This window comes from Budorcas taxicolor, chromosome 1 (genome assembly GCF_023091745.1).
Source record: "Budorcas taxicolor isolate Tak-1 chromosome 1, Takin1.1, whole genome shotgun sequence".
Classification (NCBI taxonomy): domain Eukaryota; kingdom Metazoa; phylum Chordata; class Mammalia; order Artiodactyla; family Bovidae; genus Budorcas; species Budorcas taxicolor.
Window position 1 is genome coordinate 196,848,035 of NC_068910.1, and position 24,367 is coordinate 196,872,401.

Below are 24,367 nucleotides of genomic sequence, written 5' to 3' on the forward strand. Positions count from 1 at the left end.
GTTCTAAAAGTTCTTGTAGGTCTTCATAAAACCATTCAACTTCAGTTTCTTTAGCATTACTGGTTGGGGCATATACTTGGATAACTGTGGTATTGAATGGTTTGCCTTGGAGACAAATAGAGATCATTTTGTCGTTTTTGAGATGGCATCCAAGTACTGCATTTCGAACTCTTTTGTTGACCATGATGGCTACTCCATTTCTTCTGAGGGATTCCTGCCCGCAGTAGTAGATGTAATGGTCACCTGAGTGAAATTCACCCATTCCAGTCCATTTTAGTTTGCTGATTCCTAAAATGTCGACGTTCACCCTTGCCATCTCTTGTTTGACCACTTCCAATTTGCCTTGATTCATGGACCTGACATTCCAGGTTCCTATGCAATATTGCTCTTTACAGCATTGGATCTTGCTTCTATCACCAGTCACATCCACAGCTGGGTATTGTTTTTGCTTTGGCTCCATCCCTACATTCTTTCTGGAGTTATTTCTCCACTGATCTCCAGTAGCTTATTGGGCACCTAATGACATAGGGAGTTGCTCTTTTGGTACCCGATCATTTTGCCTTTTCATACTGTGGTTCTCAAGGCAAGAATGCTGAAGTGGTTTGCCATTTCCTTCTCCAGTGGACCACATTCTGTCAGGCCTCTCCACCATGACCCGCCCAAGCCACCTTCATTGCTTGTCTTACCTAGATCTAGATAACTTGCTGCAGCTTTTGCATCAGTACTTGCTGCTTCACCTTGAAGTCTTATGTTATGGAGATGGCTTCTTTTAAAATCTCATGAACTAGATTCAAACTTTTCTCTTGGAGCTTCCTCACTTCTCTCGGCATAGAATTTAAGAGAGAGCCTTGCTTTGAATTAGACTTTGACATAAGGGAATGTTATATCTGGTTTGCTTTTATCAGATCACTAAAGCTGATTCCATATCCTCCATAAGGTTGTTTCACTTTCTTATTATTTGTGTTTTCACTGGAGTAGCACTTCTAATTTCTTTCAAAGAAATTGCATTCACAACTTAGCTAACTGTTTGATTCATGAGGCCTAGTTTCCGACCTGTCCTAACTTTCAATACTTCTTCCTCACTAAGTTTAATCAAGTCCAGTTTTTGTTATTCAGTTGGTAAGTCATGTCACACGCTAGTAAAGTAATGCTCAAAATTCTCCAAGCCAGACTTCAGCAATACATGAACCCTGAACTTTCAGATGTTCAAGCTGGTTTTAGAAAAGGCAGAGGAACCAGAGATCAAATTGCCAGCATCGCCGGATCATGGAAACAGCAAGAGAATTCCAAGAAAACATCTATTTCTGCTTTATTGACTTTGCCAAAGCCTTTGACTGTGTGGATCACAATAAACTGTGGAAAATTCTGAAAGAGACAGGAATACCAGACCACCTGACCTGCCTCTTGAGAAACTTATATGCAGATCAGGAAGCAACAGTTGAACTGGACATGGAACAACAGACTGGTTCCAAATAGGAAAAGGAGTACGTCAAGGCTGTACTTTATCACCTTGCTTATTTACCTTATATGCTGAATACATCATGAGAAACGCTGGGCTGGAAGAAGCACAAGCTGGAATCAAGATTGCCGGGAGAAATATCAATAACCTCAGATATGCAGATGACACCACCCTTATGGCAGAAAGTGAAGTGGAGCTAAAAAGCCTCTTGATGAAAGTGAAAGAGGAGAATGAAAAAGTTGGCTTAAAGCTCAACATTCAGAAACGAAGATCATCATGGCATCTGATCCCATCACTTCATGGGAAATAGTTGGGGAAACAGTGGAAACAGTGTCAGACTTTAATTTTAAAGGCTCCAAAATCACTGCAGATGGTGATTGCAACCATGAAATTAAAAGACGCTCACTCCTTGGAAGAAAAGTTATGACCAACCTAGATAGCATATTCAAAATCAGAGACATTACTTTGCAAACAAAAGTCCGTCTAGTGAAGGCTATGGTTTTTCATGTGGTCATGTATCGATGTGAGAGTTGGACTATAAAGAAAGCTGAGCACTGAAGAATTGATGCTTTTGATCTGTGGTGTTGGAGAAGACTCTTTTTTTTTTAATATAACTTTATTTATTTTAGTTGGAGGTTAATTATTTTACAATATTGTTTTGGTTTTTCCATACATCAACATGAATCCGCCACAGGTATACACATAAGTCCCTTGGACTACAAGGAGATCCAACCAGTCCATTCTGAAGGAGATCAGTCCTGGGTGTTCTTTGGAAAGATTGATGCTAAAGCTGAAACTCCAATACTTGGGCCACCTCATGCGAAGTGTTAAGTCATTGGAAAACTCTGATGTTGGGAGGGATTGGGGGCAGGAGGAGAAGGGGACAACATAGGATGAGATGGCTGGATGGCATCACTGACTTGATGGACATGAGTTTGGGTGAACTCCGGGAGTTGGTGATAGACAGGGAGGCCTGGCATGCTGCGATTCATGGGATCACAAAGAGTCAGACACGACTGAGCGACTGAACTGAACTAAACTGAACTGAAGTCATGTCCAAGTCTTTGAGACCCCATGGACCATCGAGGTTTCCCTGTGTTTGCTCAAACTCATGTCCACTGAGTCTGTGATGCCATCCAGCCATCCTATGTTGTCTCCTTCTCCTCCTGCCTTCAGTCTTTCCCAGCATCAAGGTCCTTTCCAATGAGTCAGCTCTTTGCATCAGGTGACCAACGTATTGGAGGTTCAACATCAGCGCTTCCCATGATTATTCAGGGTTGATTTCCTTTAGGATTGACTGGTTTGATCCCCTTTGCTATCCAAGGGACTTTCAAGAGTCTTCTCCAGCACACAATTCAAACACATCATTTCTTCGATGTTCAGACTTCTTTCTGGTCCAGCTCTCACATCTGTACATGACTGTTGAGAAAACCAGAGCTTTGACTATTAGGACCTTTGTCACCAAACTGATGTCTCTGCTTTTTAACATGCTGTCTAGGTTTCTCATAGCTTTTCTTCCAAGGAGCAAGCATCTTTTAAAATCATGGCTGCAGCCACCATTCACAGTGAGTTTGGAGCCCAAGAAAATAAAGTCTGTCACTGTTTCCATATATATTTGCTATGAAGTGATATTACCAGATGGCATGATCTAGTTTTTTGAATGTTGAGTTTTAAGCTAGCTTTTTCACCCTCTTCTTTCACCTGCATCAAGCTTTTGATTTAAAGTGAGAGATACGTGATGAAGCTTCTTTTCACCTGAACACTTAAGAGGCTTATTAGGGGTTAGTAGGGTTATTAATTTCAATTTTGTTGAGTCTCAGGGAGTAGAGAAGCCTGAGGAAAGGGAGAAAGATGGGAGAACAGCTAGTTGCTGGAGCAGCAGTGAGACACAACATTCATTGAGTAAGTTCCCCATTTTATATGGGCATGGTTTGTGGCACCCCAAAACAATTTAAGTGGTAACATCAAAGATTGTTGTTCACACCAGAACAAATCTAATAATAATGATGAAAAAGTTTAAAATAGTGCCAGAATTACCAAAATGTGACGCAGAAACACAAAGTGAGCAAATGCTACTGGAAAAATGGCACCAATAGACTTGTTCAAACAGGGCTGTCACAGAGTTCCAACTTGGTGGATTTTTTTTTTTGAATGCAGTATCTGCAAAATATAATGAGGTGTGCTTATATTCTTGAAAAACTGCTGAAGCTTCAGTTTAAAGCTGTAGGAGTCTATAGCCTTTTTGCCTAGGGTTACAACGCACACAGCCCACAAGCTTGAATGGTGACATCTCTAGTTTTACCAGAGCAGCACTGTATGCAAAAACCAGCATGCAATTGCTGTCAGAGAGAAAAGACTCAATATGGGACAAGAGGGAAACGTCTACAACTTTGTCAACTAGTAATGAAAGAAACACATATAAGAGAAACTTTGACCTGTAACATTCAGAGATTGTATCTGCAATTGGTAAGAATAGTGGACCAGCCAAGAATTTAACCATAAAAATACTGGAAATGAGAAAATGGTAAAAAGGTTTAATAAACTCTTTATACATCCCTGGCTGATTGGGTAACGTGAAAGAACCCAACAGAAAATAAAAATCAAGAAAACTAACAAACTGACTGAACCTTGAATGTACTCCCTATCCCACAGCAAATCAGGTGTCAGAGAGGAGGAATCCTACAAATTTGAAGCATTTGAACACAATCTCTGCCAAATCATTGGCTAACCAGTGATATAGAAACACGGAAGAAACTTCCGGAAAGACAGTTAAAAAAAAAAAAGAATAAAATTCCAAACAGAAACCATCCATCGTGTGAGAGACAAGTTACACAGTTTCAATTAAAGATTAATTTGTTAAAGTGAAACTTAGGAAAATAACTTTGAAATACATAGCTGTTACAAGGTACCCCAAAATGTCTGCTTTTCTGGAAAAATTGGAGCCATGCCAAAAAAAGAAATGAACAGTCTAGTGTGACCATACTCTGGGGGGGGAAGTAGACAATAGAAATGATTTCTCAGGGGCTTCCCTGGTGGTCCAGTGGTTAAGAATCCACTTGCCAGTCCTGGAGATACTAGTTTGATCCCTATTTGGGGAAGATCCCACATGCCACAACTACTGAAGTCTAAATGCCTAGAGCCTGTTCTCTGCAGCAAGAGAAGCCACCACAGTGAGAAGCCCATGCACCACGATGAAGAGCAGTCCTGACTTACAACAACCAGAGAAAGCCCACGTTCAGCAATAAAGACCCAGGGCAGGTTAAAAAAAATCAAAATTAATTTAAAGTGTTAAAAAGCTTAGAAACAAGAAATGGCTTCTCATGAGGCCCAGTTGGATTTAACAGATACTTCAGAGCCCTTTTTGTAAATGTGTTCAAAGACTTATAGGAAAATATGGTAACAAGAAATAAGGAGTGAGTAATTTGTTTTTCAGATGCTAACTTATGAGTTGAAAATTACAATAACAGAAATTTATAATTTATTAGATGAGCTCAACAGATTTTAGATGACAGAAGTAACAGTGAACATGAAAGATTAATAGAAATTGTTCATTTTGAAAAAAACAGGGAAAAAAATGAAGAGAAATGGCAGAGCTTAAGAAATGTATGAAACAGCATCAAGTGTACCAGCTTTGTGTAGTGGAGTCCTAGTAAGAAAGGAAAGAGAGAAGGAGTCAAGAAGGAAAACATTTAAAGGAATATTAATAATTGCCAGAGAAGACCCAAATTTGGTGAGAAATGTTTATCCACAGATCCAAGAAATTTTTAAAAAATGAAATAGTGTAAACACAGGTCACGTTGTTGAAAGACAAAAATGAAAAATCTTTAAAGCAGCAAGTAAAAAAGAATGTGGAGGACAGCAGCAATAACTTTAATAGTTTGACTTATCAGAAATAGTTAAGGCCAGAAGACGGTAAAATGACAGTCACCAAAAGACAACAAAATTGCCAACCAAGAATTCTAAATTCAGTAAAATTATTTTACAAGTATGAAGGTGAAATGAAAACGTTCCTATATAAACAAAGATTGAGAGACACATTGTTTAAAAGACCTGCCTTTGAAGAAACACTAAAAAAGAAAATCCTTTAAGTTGTAAAGAATGCAAACTATAATCCACAGGAAGAAATAGAAAGTACTAGAAATGATAAAGATGTGGGTGGGCATAAACGGCTGTGTATTTTTTTTTTTAATTTTTAAAGGGACATGAGATTATTTTAAAGCAATAGTACTAGCATTGTAGTGTTAAGATTGTAATATACATTGATGTGTGACAATAGCACAAAGAAGTGTAAAGGAAATAGAACTCTCTTGGAGTAACATTGCTGTATTTTGTTATAATTAATTCATTATTAATTTGAAGTTGTTTGTAATAAGTTGAAGAGCTTTTGATATATTGTAACCCCTAGAGCAACCTCTCATACCTAAAAAAGGAGAACAGAATCAACAGAGAAGTTCCAGTTGCATGCTGAAGAATGTTTAATTGCAAAGAAGACAACAAAGAATGAAAAGAGGGGAGGAAAAAAAGATACATAGATAACAAATAGCCCAGTGGCTGATACAAATTTCACCATATTAATAATTTCATTAAATATGAACATAGGGCTTCCCAAGTGGCACTAGTGGTAAAGAACCCGCACACCAGTGCAGGAGACTTAAGAGACTTGAACCTTGGGTCAAGAAGGTCCCCTGGAGGACGTCATGGCAACCTGTTCCAGAATCTTGCCTGGAAAATCCCATGGACAAAGAAATCTGGAGGGCTATAGTCTGTAGGGTTGCAAAGAGTCAGACAAAACTGAAGCGACCTAGCACACCCACATGAATACAGGAATGATTCCAAAAAGTAAAGACTGAGAAAAGTAGTGACTGGGTATGTAATGATAATAAGCGATTATTGTTTAATATTGGAGATGTAAAGTCTGTTCTTGCATCTTCATCTGTTAAAGACACACTTAAATATTAGGGGTGAAATGATACACCAACAATTTCCCTTACAATGCTACAAATGGGAAAAAAAAAACTTAGAGAAATTGATGAAGCAATGACAGAATGTAATTTTGACTCACAGCCCCTTTGGGCTAATTTCTTGTCATTTTGACATACTACCACTTTTTGAGTGCTTTCTTTTAGAGCAAAATGTTCCAGGCTCACTTTCTACCTTTACTGCTTATATTGGTAATCTATTGCTACGTTTAAAAAAATTACAGTAGTTGTCCCTTATCCATCATTTCTCTCCCCAAGTTTTAATTACCAGTCAACTATGGTCCAGAATATTAAATGGAAAATTTGATAAGTTTGAAGTTGCATGCTATGCTGAGAAGCATGGTAAAAATTCTCACACATCCAGCTTTGTCTCTCTCCATCCTACCAGGAAAGTGAATCATACCATTGTCCAATGTACTCCACCAGTTAGACACTTCATAGCTCTTGTAGGTTATCAAATCTGCCAAAATAGTGTTGCTGTGATTGTGTTCAAGTATCCCTTATTGTACTTAATATTGACCTGAATGTACAGAGTATTGATGCTGGCATTTTGGATATGTCAAAGAAAACCCATAACTGCTTCCTATAAGTGAAAAGATGAAAGTTCTAGACTTAACAGGAAGAGAAAAAAATATGTATATGTACTGAGTTTGCAAAGATGTTCATTTAGAATAAATTTCTGTCTGTTACATTATGAGGAAGGAAAAGGAAATTCCTGTTTGTTTACTGTCATACATCAAACTGCAAAAGTGATGGCCACAATACTTGATGAATTCTTAGTTAAAATGGAAAAGGCATTAAATTTATATAAAATATTTTGAAAGAGACCACATTCATGTTTTATTGCAGCATATTATAATTTTCTGTTAGTTACTGTTAATCGCACACTATGCCTAATTTATCGATTTAACTTTATCATAGGCATGTTCATGATGGTAAAAAACATCCTATATCAAGGGTTCAGGGCAATTAGCAATTTCAGACATCCACTGGGCATCTTGGAATGTATCCCACACAGTTAAGGGGGACAACTGTACTCCAAACTTCGAGGCTTAAAGGAATAAGTATTCATTGTCTCATATAGTTTCTGTAGGTCAGAAATTTGTGAATGACTTAGCTGTTTTTTACTTTAGATTCTCTCATAGGGTTACAGTTAAGATATAGCCAGGGCCTTAACCTCTGGAGTCTTGATAATAAATTTGCTACTTCCATAATGGTTCAGTCACATGATTGGTAAGTTAGTGTTTATTGTTGGTAGGAAGCCTTAGATCCTTACCATGTTGACCTCTTAGTAGTACTGTTTCAAGGCTGCAAGCCTCCCCCAGAATGAATCGTCCAAGAGAGAATAAAGTGGACACTTCTATGTCTTTTATGACCTCAAAAGTCATATAGCATAATTCCCACAGTATTCTTTAGGTTACACATGTCAGCCTTATTCATTTTTGGAAGAGAGTCTATTAAGGGCATGAATACTAGGAGACAATGGTCTTTTGGAAGCCACGCTGTAGGCTACATTACCCTAGAGCAGGACTCGCTCACGAGCACTAGTTCCTTTTGATAAAGAGTGATATGTGAAAATAAAAATCTTCTCACTAAGGATCAGTTCAGTTCAGTCGCTCAGTCAGGTCCGATGCTTGCGACCCCATGGACTGCAGCACGCCAGGCCTCCCTGTCCATCACCAACTCTCAGAGTTTACTCAAATTCATGTCCATTGAGTTGGTGATGCCATCCAGCCATCTCATCCTCTCTTGTCCCCTTCTCATCCCGCCTTCAGTCTTTCCCAGCATCAGGGTCTTTTCAAATGAGTCAGCTCTTTGCATCACGTGGCCAAAGTATTAGAGTTTCAGCTTCAACATCAGTCCTTCCAATGAATATTCAGGGTTAATTTCCTTTAGGATGGACTGGTTAGACCTCCCTACAGTCCAAGGGACTCTCAAGAGTCTTCTCCAACACCACAGTTCAAAAGCATCAGTTCTTCAGCACTCAGCTTTCTTTATGGTCCAACTCTCACATCCATACATGACTACTGGAAAAACCATAGCTTTGACTAGACAGACCTTTGTTGGCAAAGTAATGTCTCTACTTTTTAATATGCTGTCTAGGTTGGTCATAGCTTTTCTTCCAAGGAGCAAGTGTCTTAATTTCATGGCTGTGGTCACCATCTGCAGTGATTTTGGAGCCCAGAAAAGTAAAGTCAGCCACTGTTTCCACTGTTTCCCCATCTATTTGCCATGAAGTGATGGGACTGGATGCCATGATATTCGTTTTCTGAATGTTGAGTTTTAAGCCAGCTTTTTCACTCTCCTCTTTCACTTTAATCAAGAGGCTCTTTAGTTCTTTGCTTTCTGCCATAAGGGTGGTGTCATCTGCATATCTGAAGTTATTGATATTTCTCCTGGCAATGTTGATTCCAGCTTGTGCTTCATCCAGTCCACCATTTCTCATGATATACTTGGCATATAAGTTAAATAAGCAGGATGAGAATAATACAGCCTTGACGTATTCCTTTCCCAATTTGGAACCAGTCTGTTGTTCCATGTCCAGTTCAAACTGTTGCTTCTTGACCTGCATACAGATTTCTCAAGAGGCAGGTTAGGTGGTCTGGTATTCCCATCTCTTTCAGAATTTTCCACAGTTTATTGTGATTCACTAAGAATACTCATTGTCAATTGGTTATCATTTCTGCTAGGTACCATTAGTATACAAAGCTAAGAAATACATATATTTATAAGTATTGTGCTTAAAGCATGCATTCATATTAATATTTCTGACTTCAATTTAGCATAACAGAGTTTTTACCTCTTTGATTTTGTTTCACATCTTTATTTTTTGGAAATACATAAAAAATTTACTTAGTTAAAAAATCAGAATGTTTAGAAACGTCTTTCTTAAATCCTTCCCTCTATACCCCTTTTCTACCTGTATCCAATTTTATTTGTTTTTTTATCTCTCCTTCAGTGTTTCATTTTGCAAATAAAGATAAATGCATGTACAAATACAGGTGCATGTATTTTTATTCTCCATTCTCTTCCCTTTCAATCTCCTATCTCCTACAAAAGATAGCATATTATATATGGTGTTCTGTACCTTAATATTTTCATTTAACAGTATATCCTGGGTATTACTACAAAACTTTACTTGCAGATTTTTTGTATTTTCCTATGTCTGAATAGGATTCGTTTTGCAGATACACTATTGAGAGTCGTTTTGGTTGTTGCCAGTCTTTTGCTAGAAATAATGTGAGGTGAATAATCCTGTATCATTTCGTATTTGTACCAAGTGTGTTGGTGGGGTAGATTGCTAAAGTAAGATAGCTGGGGCAAAGAAAAAAAGTGTGTACAGTTTTGTTGGATATTTTCAAATTCCCCTTCATAGGTATGCCATTTTTTCTCTCCCATCGAAGATTCCGTGAGGATTAAATAAATTCATGTACATAGAGTGCCTGACACAATGACCATTTAATTGACGATAGCTATTACCCTAAAATCAATATCCTTAGACCTTTCATACATTGGCTAATGAATTTGAAGACTTCTAAATATTCTAAATACATTTCTATATACATATACATGTCATTTTATATGTAGCCCCTTTAATTATTTTGTGCAAAACCAAGCTTGACACTTGGTGGTAGATCATTCCAAAATGTTTATTTTATGTTTTAAGAGGTTGAAGAACAGTTGTTGTTCAGTTGCTCAGTCATGTCCAACTCTTTGCGACCCCATGGACTGTAGCACGCCAGGGTTCCCTGTCCTTCACCATCTCCTGGAGCTTGCTCAAACTCGTGTCCATCGAGTCGGTGATGCCATCGAACCACCTCATCCTCTATTGTCCCCTTCTCCTTCTGCCTTCAGTCTTTCCCAGCACTGGTCTTTTCTAATAAGTCTGCTCTTAACATCAGGCAGCCAAAGTATTAGAGCTTCAGCTTCAGTGGCATCAGTCTTCCATTGAATATACAGGGTTGATTTCCTTTAAGATTGACTGGTTTGATCTTGCTGTCTGTGCAAGGGACTCTCAAGAGTTCTCCAGCACCACAGTTCAAAAGCATCAATTCTTGGATGCTCAGCCTTCTTTTTGGTCTAACTCTCACATCCATACGTGACTACTGGATAAACCCATACCTTTGACTATACAGACCTTTGTTGGCAAAGAAATGTCTCTGCTTTTTAATACACTGTTTAGGTTTGTCATAGCTTTTCTTCCAAGAAGCAAACGTCTTTTAATTTCATGGCTGCAGTCACCACCTGCAGTGATTTTGGAGCCCAAAAAAGTAAAGTCTGTCACTATTTACATTGTTTCCCCATCTAATTGAAGTGTTGGGACCAGATGCCATGATTTTATTGAAAAGCAATAAAGCCCCTGAAAAAACAATTAAATAGGACGTCCTGTTCTTTCGTATGTTATCAGACATTGAGGTTTACATTTATAAAGTAGCAGTTTATATTGGAATGTTTCTGTCCTGTAAAATCATTCAAAATTATGGTGGCAAATTCCTTCAAACTGCAGAATACTTTGGGAAAATAATTATCCTCACTGAGCCTGCATTTTAATGTTTTATTTTTGGAACTACCTATGGTTTAACTAGTTGAGTACAGGTTAAGGTGAAGGGCTCTAGCGTGCTCAGTGACCACAGGCTATACCCCTCTGTCTCAAATATTGTAACTGGCTTTTTAGAAATGTTTTTGTTTTGATTTAATCTAAACAAGTAATAATTTATCTAAAATAAGTAGCTATTTAATAAAAGAAGAGTACATGTTTATTAGCGTTAGTTGCTCAGTCATGGCCCGACTCTTCGCAACCCCATGGACTGCAGCCCACCAGGCTCCTCTGTCCATGGGATTTTCCAGGCAAGGATACTGGAGTGGGTGGGTAGCCATTTCCTTCTCCAGGGGATCTTCCCGACCCAGGGATTGAACCCGGGTCTCCTGCACTGCAGGCAGAGTCTTTACTGACTGAACTAAGAGGGAAGCCCTATTTAATAAAGGAAGAGTACATGTTTATTAGTAATTTGAGTAAAACTAGATACATTTATTTTAGTCGTTTGTTAAGCTTTTCTGCAAATTCTGTTTTATTATCTGCCAGTGCTTCATCATCTTTGTAACATTCTAGATTTATAAATTAGTACATGACACTTATTCTTTACACATTTAAATTTATTTCTAGGTGCTAACTGCCAAAGAAAGGAAAACTCAAATTGATGATAGAAACAAATTGACTGAGCATTTTATTATCACACTGCCGATGTTGCTGTCAAAGGTACAGTTTCCATTTTCAGTTTTGTGATAGTATGCCACCAAATTTGCTTACTACACTATACTATTAAAGTAGTTACATCTTTTTCTTTGCTTCTTCTTCTAGTATTCTGCAGATGCAGAGAAGGTAGCAAACTTGCTACAAATCCCACAGTATTTTGATCTAGAAATTTATAGCACAGGTAGAATGGAAAAGGTAAGGAACTGTAAAATTGAAATTCTGCTATTATAGTCTGTTTTATTAACTGGATTTTTTTTTTGGATTATTTTATTTTCATGTAATATGTAGGCTTATTATGTGACAGATGCTTAGTTTTGTTTTTTGTTATTAATCTAAATATCCTAGTTTTTTTTCCTCTGCAGCATCTAGACGCTTTATTAAAACAGATTAAATTTGTTGTGGAGAAACATGTAGAATCAGATGTTCTGGAAGCCTGCAGTAAAACCTATAGCATCTTATGCAGTGAAGAGTATACCATCCAGAACAGAGTTGACATAGCTCGAAGCCAACTGATTGATGAGTTTGTAGATCGATTCAATCATTCTGTGGAAGATCTATTGCAAGAGGTTGGTTTTAAAGTTAACGTATACATATAATAATTTTGGCTAATAATTATTCAAGGTAGCTGAGTTTGTAAATTTTTCCATTTTAAAATGAAACTTAGTAGAAACGTTTTCACAGCTTGGCAGCATTATTGCAGTTCATTTTATAAAGATCAGCCTTAGTTACACTTTATTTTTCTTTTAAAAAACCTGTTTCATAACGGGCAGATTTTTTTGTTTTTTTTTCTTTTAAGGAAAATCTTTTTTAAGGTCAGATTTTTTAACTTATGTTTTTCATTTTCTATTCCTGGAATCTAATTTGCATTTTAATATTACTGAACTATTGTGATGTACTAATGAATAGAACATGAAAATAAAGTGTGCTAATAAAGAATGGCTGCTCACCAGTGGTGTGCCTAGGAAAGCAGCAGGCACCTCCAACTGGTTACTTTTATGATTATTTCTGTGATTCCTGAGTCTTGCCGTCTTCCTTCCATCGATATAAGGCAACTTGGAATTCCCACAGCTTTGTATGTCCTGACACCCAGGCTCATAGGATTTCTTTTTAATCCCTATAATCAATTTTCCCCTATTTTTAATTTTAACTTAACTTTTTTCAACTATTTTAAATTTTTCATTGTGATTTTGCAGTTACACATGTAAGTGACAGTCAGTAAAATGTTTGAAATAACCATTAAAATCTTTAAAGTATATATCCTTCCACTCAGCAGTTGCAAGGAATTTATCCAGAAAACGGTACAAAGTCATGTTTATGACATTGTTTAAAATGCAAAAGTGGTCATCTCTCGGTTTTGGACTTACAGGTGTTGTTTATTTTCTGGTATTTTGCTTATTTATACTTTCTCATTTACCAACAGTGAATATGTACTTTTTGTATAATTTAAAAGAATTTTTCTTTATATGGTATATATTGGTACGCTTTCATGTAATTTGAGGATGAGTAAATTTGTGGTAGTGAGGTGCTATCTGCTTTCTGTTTATAGGGAGAAGAAGCTGATGATGATGATATTTACAATGTTCTTTCTACATTAAAGCGGTTAACCTCTTTTCACAAGTATGTCATTTTATTTAAAGTAGATTTAGTGAATATCCTATATTAGTTAACATAAAACAAACTGTAATGTTTAACATCTGTGTAACAATGGGAAATTTTAGAGAAATATTGAGATGTAAATTTTTTATTACTCATTTACTCAAGATAAATTGAGTTTTTTGTTATTATTTGATGACTTACAGAGTAAGATTTATCTTTCAGCATAGTGAATGTACACTCTACACTGTAAAAACTTGAAGATAATTAGTTTTATTAACAAATTAGATGGGCTTATTCTGTAAGCTAGAGTTTTGTAGGTGTAATTTTCAGTTCGTAGGTCTTAGAAAGCTTACTAAATAAGAATCACAATTTTGACAAAAGCCATAAAAGTTATTTCCATATGCTTTTTTCCCTGAATTATTCTTGTTTGTCTGTTTATTATTGTGTTCTTACTGTGTAGACAGAATAGTTGGATTTGAGTAAGGAAAAAAGGCTCAGATCAGAAATAGGTATCATTTTCAATTTCTACTTTACATGTCCCTTGTAATGAAACATGCTTATCTTCTCCATAAAGAGGGGGAAGTAAAGAGAGAATATTTAGGTATAGCTCTTACTTTAATGAATACTTCAGAGTCATTTCAAAAGCAATGTCTACAATCTAAGTCTTTTCTATATACACAAGTACATTTTTGGAATTCCATGGAGAAACAGACTCATATCTGAAAAAAATATTTTGACATCTGAAAATAAAAGCTGACAACCAGTGTCAAAACTCCTTTTCAAGAAAATATTTTGATACTTGAAAATAAAAGTTGACAGCCAGTAATCATACTGTTTTTAGTAGCAGAGCTCATGAGAGTTTACAGTGTCAGTCTTACCTCATTCAGAAGTCCTCAGCCCATATAGACAGTTGCACTAAAGTTTTTGAACTGTGCTATATTTCCCTTGCCCTGACTTTGTCTTTCATGTCTGTTATCTCCATCTTGTGATGATTACAGATATCTTTCAAAAATACACATGTATTTATACTGTGAAATTGTAAATGAATTTGTTTAAATATGCTTTAAAATATAATAGAGAAATGGTTACTTTCATTTAAACATATGAAGTTTTATTATTATTGATTTCTCTTAATGAATTCCTAATATCAACTTCTACTCTCTTTCTCTACCCACCTCTGTCCTCTTCTCTCCCTCTCATTCCTCTCTTCCCTCTTTTTTTCTTTTCGCTCTCTCTCTCTTTGTCTCTCCCTCTCTTTTCTCTTTTTTCCTTCTAAGTTTGGAGACTTGAACATTTCCTTATGGAACTTTTACACTTCTACTAGAAAATGAAGTTATGTTATTTTTCCCCCAGTGAAACTGAGCTCAACAAATTTAAACTTTCCTCCACTCTAGAATAAAGTTAATGCATCTTTGTTTATTTTAGCGCTCATGATCTCACAAAATGGGATCTATTTGGTAATTGCTACAGATTATTGAAGACTGGAATTGAACATGGAGCTATGCCAGAACAGGTAGGAGTTGATCGTTATTCCTTCCATGTCATTTTATTTATTTATTTACTTATTCATTTTGGCTGTGTTGGGTCTTAGTTGCAGCTTACAACTCCATTGCAGGATGCATATGGGATTTAGTTTCCCAACCAGGGATCGAACACAGCCCTCCTGCATTGGGAGCACAAAGTCTTACCTGGACCGCCAGCAAAGTCCTTCTGTGTTATTTTGAAAGCTAAGCTTTTCTGAGATCATGTAGGATTATCAAAAGCCTTTCATGGAAACATAGTTGACAATTCTTAAATGCAGCCACCTCCTCTGAGAATTATCACCATAGTGATTGAGTGTTACAGATAGGTATATTTTACCTTCAGATTTGAACAGAAAAAAATAGAAAAAGTTTGCTATAATGTAGCAGAAGTTTAATATGAATATTTAATTTTAAAGTAAGTATTGTCACTCTTTTTGGGAAAATACCATTAATTAATCTAGAAGCAATTTCAAAACCTGATCAATTTAATATAATGAAAATTTCTGATCATGTGTGTTTCAGGCACTGTTCTAGGTATTAATAAGAGTAAGCCTTAGACAGCTCTTAGAAACATCTCTTTAGATACCCAGTATTGAAAATCCAAACCATGAATTCAGTCATTTCTTCATAGGACCATGAGAAAAAAAAAAGTAGAAGTGTTAGTCGCACAGTTGTGTCCAACTGTTTGCAACCCCGTAACTGTAGCTCACCAGGCTCTTCTGTCCATGAAATTCTGTCCATTCTGTCCATGAAATTCTCCAGGCAGGAATACTGGAGTGTGTAGCCATTGCCATGCAAGCTTGCTTTTTTAGATTCCAGTTCTGTTCCTTTCATTTAGAATCCAAAATATATATCAAAAACCACCACAATGTGTACTATTATTAAACCTCAGTTATGCTTAACATTTTGAAGATAGATTAAAATTTATTTACCAACTGTTTGTGCAACTGTATTGTCCTTTTATGGTTGACTGTTCATTTTCTGTGGTAACTGTTTCAATGAGAAGTTTAACGGTCCCACTCTTTGGGATTAACTGAATTCTTTTTTTCCTTCCTCTTTCCATGATCTCATTTCAGTGCTATTTTAACTATTACAGTAGAATATGTAAAACCAAATTTTTAAAAATCTAGCTGTTCATAAAATATTTTTAAAGTTGAATTATAAAAAAAGTTAGAAAAATTAACTTGTTTCCTTCAGTTCATCAGCTATTTCCCGTAGTTGCACACTCAGGTTTGCGCTTGGTCTCTCCCTCTTTCTCTCTTCTCCCCATATAATAATATGCATGTGTAAAAATAAATATTAACAATACTCTAGAATTTTTCTCCAGCCCTGGATCCAAGTCATAATAATGCATTACATTTTTGTAATATCTTTGGGGGTTTTTTTTTGGTCTCCTTTAAATCTGAATGGTCATTCAGGCTTATCTTTTATGACATTTTGAAGAGTACAGACCAGTTATTTTATAGAATGTTCTCCATTTAGTTTTATCTGATCTGCATGTTTAGATTTAGATTATGCATTCTTGGCAGGAATGCTACATAAATGGTACTCTGTTTTCAGTGAATCACATCAGGAAGCACATGATGGCAGTTTGTTCAGTATTGGTAATAATTTTGATCACTTTAGTAAGTGAGGTCTGCCAAGTAACTCCTGTGTATAGTTGCCATGTTCTTTTTTAATGTGTAAGTAATCTATGGGAAGATTCCTTAAGACTATATAATCCTGTTTCCTATCAAACTTTGACATAATAATTTGAGCATTCATTTATGATTTTGCCTGACTCATTTATTACTATGATAGTCACAAAATGGTAACTTAAGTGGTGATTTTCTGTCTTTTATTTTATATTTATTTGTTGGCCCTCCGCTGTAAGAAAGAGCTTTTCCTTACTGCCAATAGTTATTTACTTATGTATTTGTTCATTAATTTACCTTTTTAAATTTTAAACTTATTTTTAAAAATTCAGTAGCATAATGGACTTATGGTTTCCTGTTTTATTCCTGTTCTGTTCATCTGGTTAAAACAGTACTATGGTTATTTATTTTGGTGCTCAAATTGTCATATTTAGCCAGACAGAATTTCTTTTCAGCCTTCTCCTGTGTGCTTTAAATATCTTTTTGAGCATTACCATACTTTCTGGCTCAAGAATATGTTCCAAGGTCTGTTTAAGCCCTGCCCTATGCTAATAAATTCTTAACCTATGGAAAACATGACTCTTACTGCAACTCCTTGACACAGTAGTCATTAGCTTATATAGAACGTGTGTTTCAGAATTTATTGTAGTATTCATACTTTTTTTTTTTAGTAAAAAAATGAAGGCAAAAAATTTAAATATTTAAATTCTTCTTATCCTGTTCTGTATTTCTTGTTAGTATATCTGTAAGTTATCTGAAACTCCTCTTAGGCAACATCTAAGAAAAATTAAATATTAAAATTCTGCTTTTAATACATACTTCCAAGAATTATCTTTCCATATTCTAAAAATTGAAAGCCAATAAAGAAAAATTCATAAATTATTTTGGTAAATATTTGCTATATAATAATAGTGTGATTAAACACATAAAAAGGAAAGTTAATCATGTCAGTAACTTTGGACCTGTCAAGCCATCAGTAATAGAAAATTTTAGTTTTGTGTTTATTATGTACCATGAACTATTTTAAGTCTTTATATGCATACATTTATTGAAGCCTCCTGACAACCCTATGGAATATACATCATTATTCTCATTTTATTGATTATTAAACTGAAGCAAATAGACTTTAACTTCTCCAAAGCCTCATAACTGCTTCATACCTTCTTAAACCAAGCTTTTAAATTCTTTTCATTGTATTTTCAAATTTTCTACTGCTAGTGTGCTACTACTCTTCATAGTATCCCATGCCTTCTGATGTTTGTCCCATGTCAAACTCTAATTATTTTGCATTTTTATATTTTTTCTGAACTTCTTTTGTATTGTTCTAGTGAGAATTATGGGGAGCGATTAGATACTGATACTTTATCATTGTGAACTGAAAATCAACACCTTTCTTTCTTTTTTTTTTTTTTTTTTTGGCTATGCTGAATCTTCATTGCTGCACATGCTTCTGCAGTTGCAGTGAGTGGGAGGGAGCTGCTCTCTAGTTGCAGTGCATGGGCTTTTCATTGTGGTGGATTCTCTTCTTGCAGAACACAGGCTTTATGAGTTTCTGAAGGTTTCGGTAGTTGCAGTTCCTGGACTCTAGAGCACAGACTCAGTGGTTATGTGCATGGGCTTAGTTGCTCCTGCACATATGGGATCTTCCTGAAACAGGGATCAAACTTGTCTCCTGCATTGGTAGGTGGATTCTTTACCACTGAGCCACCAAGGAGGCCCTCAACATATTTCTTTAGACATAACATAGTATATGGGGTTAAGTTTAATTTTAGTCAAGTTATTGCTTATGATTATAATAAGGCTTATATAAATAATGGGACCTTGTTTTCTGTAGAAGTATATCGATGTAGTCATGCTCTCCTTGAAAGACTACATACTTATCTCATTGACTGGGCATAGAAATATTTTCACTTACCAGCTTCTTACTACTCTTTGGGCATGCCATATCAGAACTTTTTGGAACATCTTCACGACCCTTCCACACACATCTACTTAATTCTCTGGTCCTTATTGACCAAAAATGTGTTTGAGTGTCAGGTTCTGGAGGTATAAGGGTATCTTGGAAGCAGTGTTTAACCTCAAGAGACTTTTGATCTTTTAAAAAATTCTACCTCCTTAATATCTCTTCCTGTCATCATTCTTCTAGCCCTACTGCCATTTCCTTAGTTTCATCCTTCATATCTTTCTTGCAGATCATAGTAGTAGCTGCCAATTTTGTCTTAGTAACCTGAGTTTCATCCACTGTCCAGTCTAGGTTCTATTCCAGTAATTTTCAACTATATGTATGTGTCAGAAAACGTTATGGAGTTGTTTTTTGTTGTTGTTTGTAATACTGACATACTTTCAAATACCATTCTGAGAAAAAATTAGTGTGATCCTTTTGGAATGTTATTTGTCAGTCTGTATCAAAATTAAAAGTGGACATACCTTTCATTGAGCGTTAGTAGTTTGAGGAATTTAGACTACAGGTATGTACTTGGACATAGGTACAGAGATATTCATTGAAAATTACTTATAAAAATTTAAAATTTAAGATAGTTTTAAATGTCCAGAAACAGAAAACTGGTTATCTATGGAAGGACAGTTTTGATTCTGTGTAAAACTGTGTAGTCATAATTAAAAGAGTGGAGTTGATATTATTTGTTCTATAATATTCTCTGTGAGAAGAAATTTTATGAAAAAGGCAAGGAACAGAACAATGTAAATGTAAAAGGATGATGAGATTTATATATACATGTACCTTTTGATTGACGACTATTTCTGAAATGATACATAAGAAATTAACAGTGACTTTAATAGTGGCTTTCTCAGTGGAAAACTAGAGATTTGTAGTGGTCAAAAAACTTAATTTTAAGGGGGTAGGTAATTTAGGAGTTTGGGATTAACTATACACAGTACTATGTGTAAAACAGATAACCAACCAGGACCTTCTGTAAAGCACAGGGAACTATACTCAGTATTTCATAATAACCTATATGGAAAAGAATCTGGAAAATCTGTGTACACACACACACACACACGTATGTATTACTGAATCACTTTGCTATATACCTGAAACTAACACAACTCTGTAAATCAACTATATCTCAATAAAAATAAAAGCAAATTATTGTAAATTTTACCATTATACTTACTATTTTTAAGTTTAAGAACCAGGTGTTTAAGACCAGTAGGGTAAGGTATGGAGGAGGGGCAAGATAAGGGTATGGAATTGATACAAACTACAATGTATAAAAGGCAGTTGTTTAGTAATAAACACTAGCAAAGGAAACTTTAGAAATATGTGCCATTTACAATAGCACCAAAAGACGCAAAATACTTAGGTATAAATCCAACAAAATATGTGCTGGGTATGTATACTGAAAACTGTAAAACACTAATGATAGAAATCAAAACACTAATGATAGAAGATTTTAATGAATGAAGATATATCAAGTTTGTGAATTACAAAGCTCTGTGTTGTTTAAATGTCAGTTCTCCCCAAACTGATCTTAGCTTTAGCACAATTCCAGTTAAAATCTCAGCAAAATTTTTTTGTAGAAAGTGACAACTTGATACTAAAATTTATATGGAGAGGAAATAAAATAACCAAAAGAATGTTTTAAAAATGAATGAAGAAGATTCACTCTACTTGATTTCAAGACTATAAAAAGTTTTAGTGTGACATTGTTGAGAGGATGCTGCTGCTGCTAAGTCGCTTCAGTCATGTCCAACTCTGTGTGACCCCATAGACATTAAATCAAAGGAACAGTATAGAGAATCCAGAGATAGACCCACACATATATGGTCAATTGATTTTTGAAAAAGGTGTCAAAGCAGTTCTTTGGAGAAAGGATGATCTTTTCAAAAGTGATGCTGAAATGGCTGGATATCCATATGTTCTGCCACCCCCCGCCCTCCCGCCCCGCAAAAAAAAGAATCTCAGTTCATTTACTTAACTTAAAATAGACCATAGACCTAGAACGTGCAGCCGTCAGTAGCTGTGGTTCCTGGGCTCTGGAGCTCTGGCTCAATAGTTATGTGCAAGGGCTTAGTTACTCCTCCGTATGTGGAATCTTCCCGAAACAGGGATCAAACTCATGTCTCCTGCATTGGCAGGCGGATTCTTTACTACTGAGCCCTTTTATTGTTTGAATATTTTCAAGCTTACAATTTAAAAAAAATGTATACAATATGCATATTGGTAGTACAACAGTGGATGATCTCTCATTCCCAAAACACATGTAGAATTTAGGAATCTCTCCTCTTTGTTAAATAATTTTTGTCACTTTATAACACTGTGATTTGCTTCCATGTTTGTGCTTTTCTTGCATTTACTCAAAAATATTACTGTAAACTCTACTCTTTGCTACATTGATTCTTGCTCCTTGTTATACGGTAAAACTGACTTGTCTTCCTTCCTATGTGAAGAATTTTAACGTATGTATAGATTTATGTGGTTACCACCACAATCAGGATGCAGAACAGTTTCATCATCCCCAAAACTTCATATTATCCCATCACAGTCATATGCTTGCACCACCTACATACGACTACTGGAAATCACTCATCTGTTTTGCATCACTATAGTTTTGTCTTTCTGAGATTTCCAAATAAATCAAATTTTATAGTATAAACCCTGAGCATGCCTTTGAGATTAAATCAGGTTATTGTGTGAGTCAGTAGTTGGTTTGTTTTTACTGCTCATTGTTAGTCCTTTGTGTAGATAATTATTTTGGTGAAAAAGTAATTGTGGTTTCAAGCCATAAATTTTAAATCGTTATAGCTAGGCTCAAACAAGTCTTTATTATTCAAAATAGAGACCACTACAATCAACACATTTTTGCCAATGAGAAATAAATTTGTTTATTCCTGTAGCATTAAAAAATCCATGCTTCAGGGTTTCAAGAATTCTTGGAAAGCATTTTCTGCCTCCTGCTGGTTGTGGAAGCATTTTCCTTGCAAAAAGTTATAGAGATGCTTGAAGAAGTGGTAGTCGGTTAGCTAGAGGTCAGGTGAATATGGAAAATGAAGAAAAACAGTGTAGCCCAATTAGTTCAACTTTTGAAGCATTAATTGTGTGACATGGTCGGATATTGTCATGGAAAAGAATTGGGCCCATTTTGTTGACCAGTGCCAGTTGCGATTCTTGCAGTTTTTGGTGCATTGCTGAGCATGTTTCTCAGATGTAATGGTATCGCTGGGATTCAGGAAACTGTTGTGGATCAGACTACTAGCAGACCACCAGTGACCATGACCCCTTTGTGGTGCAAGTTTCGCTCTGGGAAGGGCTTCTTCTTGGTCCGACCACTGAGCCGGCTGTTGCCAGTTGTCATATAAAATCCACTTTTCGTAACACATCACAATCCAATAGAGAAAGGGTTTATTGTTTTTACATAAAATAAGAGAAGACAACACTTCAAAACAACGATTTTTTAAATTTATAGTCAGCTTATAAGGCACCCATTTATGGAGCTTTTTAACCTTTCCAGTTTGCTTCAGATGCCAAATAACCATAGTATGGTTGATGTTGAGTTCTTGGGCAACTTCTCATGCAGTTGTAAGAGGATCAGCTTCAGTGATCCTCTGAACTGGTCGTTGTCAACTCCTGACGGCCAGCCACTACTCAAGGGTCTTCTCTGGTTTGCAAAACTTTTTGAACTGCCACATGCTGTATGTCCGTTAGCAGTTCCTGGGCCACATGCGTTGTTGGTGTTGCAAGTTGTCTTTGCTGCTTTACAACACATTTTGAACTCGAATAAAAAAATCAGATTTGCTTTTTGGGTAACATAATTTCCCTAGTCTAAAATAAACAGCAAGTAATAAGTCTTTAGCAAAAAAACATAAAGCAAAAAATGTGCATTAAAATGGTATACAACATAACCACATTTATTTAAGAATGTATTCCAGTATCAAATGGCAAAGTTCAGCAGTGCAAAACTGCAGTTACTTTTGCACCAACCTATGCATCACTGTTTTTAGTTATTCAGTTGAAAATATTTGGGTTGTTTTCAACTCTTGGCTATCACAATAAAAAGCACTGTAAATATTTATATAGTCTTTTGTTTGAACATAAATTTTCATTTCTCTAAAGTAAATTCCCAGGAGTATAATTGCAGGGTCTTATGGTAAGTATATGTTTAACTTTATTAGAAACTGCCAAACCATTTTCCAGAGTAACTGTACCATTCTGCATTTCTGCCAGCAATGTATGAAAGTTCCAGTTGTTTTGAATTCTCATCAGCACTTCATATCAACAATTTTTACTCTAGCCATCTGAGTAGATATGTATTGGTGTTTCACTGTGTTTTTTAATGTATGTTTTCTTAATGCTAATGATGTTAAACATGTTTACATGTACTTATTTGCCAGCCTTATATCCATTTTGATGAAACCATGTTGGTTATTAATTTTTACCTTAAAGGCTCTTTTTATTCATGTTAACCAAGTCTAAATATGATAAATAAAAAAGACCAGTTTTGGATATTAGAAGCAGACTAGTATTAAGTTCAGTTCATTCTTTTGTCATGCACTTGTCCACTAAAAAAATTTGATCATCCTTCCCCTTAAAGTGTCTTACAAACAGAAAAAAAGTAAGAGTCTTAATTTATTCCAGTCATTATATGGATTTTCAGAATTCTATTACTGGAACATAGCAGGCTAGCACCTCAAGAACTGTGCCTCCAGGTTTTCAGAATTTTAAACATGCCCCGTATATGTAGATGATATATATCTACACATGCATATATATTACATAAACATTTTTCCCATTCTTAGTATCATAATCATTTTTCCTATTATTGTTTATTGTCAGATTTTATTTTCCAGGCAAATTCAGTTTTTCAAAACTTTAAACTTACTAAGATTTATCTCTTAGTCTTAACTTACATGTAATAAATACAGTTCACCTTCATCTCCAAGATATATCATTAGTTATAGGTTGAATGATTCTCATTGCTTCAATCTGCTAATCAAAGATAGAGCTAGCTCCTTTAAATAGATTAAAGTAATTATTTTTTAAAAGGGCTAATAAAAAAGAATTTTTATGTTGGTTAGGGTAATACTAGCTGCTGTGATAGAGTAATCTTAGCATCTCAGTGGCTTAAAACAATAGAAAGTAATTTCTCACTTATATAACCATAAAGCACAATTGCAGGAAGTAGGTGTCACTGCACAGCCAAGTCATTCAGAGACCCATGGTCTCCTTGATTGTTGGTATCCTGCTGAAGGATAGAGGAGGAAAGGATGAAGAAAGCAGTCCTGCTTCTTAACTAATTTTTGCCCAGAAGTATGCAGTATACATTACTGTGACCTTCTGGGAACATCATTACCTTGTGTAAAAATGAGGTCAGAAGAGTAGGGTTGGAAGGAATTCTTAGTCAGGAGACTAATACTTGGTATTACTCAGTTCAGTTCAGTTCAGTCGCTCAGTCGTGTCTGACTCTGTGACCCCATGGACCACAACACACCAGGCCTCCCTCCACCACCAACTCCCGGAGTTTACCCAAACTCATGTCCACTGAGTTGGTGATGCCATCCAGTCACTCATCCTGTCATCCCCTTCTCCTCCTGCCTTCAGTATTTCCCAGCATCAGTGTCATTTCAAATGAGTCAGCTCTTCGCATCAGGTGGCCAAAGTATTAAGAGTTTCAGCATCAGTCCTTCCAGTGAACACTCAGGACTGATTTCCTTTAGGATGGTTGGATCTCCTTGCAGCCCAAGGAACTTTCAAGAGTCTTCTCCAACACCACAGTTCAAAAGCATCAATTCTTCAGCACTCAGCCTTCTTTATAGTCCAGCTCTCACATCCATACATGACTACTGGAAAAATTTAGCCTTGACTAAATGGACCTTTGTTGGCAAAGGTCTCTGGTTTTGAATATGCTGTCTAGGTTGGTCATAACCTTCCTTTCAAGGAGTAAGCGTCTTTTAATTTCATGGCT

General features: G+C 35.9%; 1 protein-coding gene across 1 annotated transcript in view; it reads left to right on the top strand.

Annotated features, from left to right (window-relative positions):
• Positions 1-24,367, top strand: part of STAG1 (stromal antigen 1) — a 465,665-nt gene that overhangs the window by 398,096 nt on the left and 43,202 nt on the right. Inside the window, exons 17-21 of the mRNA XM_052642913.1 lie at positions 11,603-11,695; positions 11,798-11,887; positions 12,055-12,258; positions 13,239-13,309; positions 14,714-14,801. Of these exons, the coding sequence (XP_052498873.1) occupies positions 11,603-11,695; positions 11,798-11,887; positions 12,055-12,258; positions 13,239-13,309; positions 14,714-14,801 (546 nt within the window). The remainder of the gene's footprint in view (positions 1-11,602; positions 11,696-11,797; positions 11,888-12,054; positions 12,259-13,238; positions 13,310-14,713; positions 14,802-24,367) is intronic.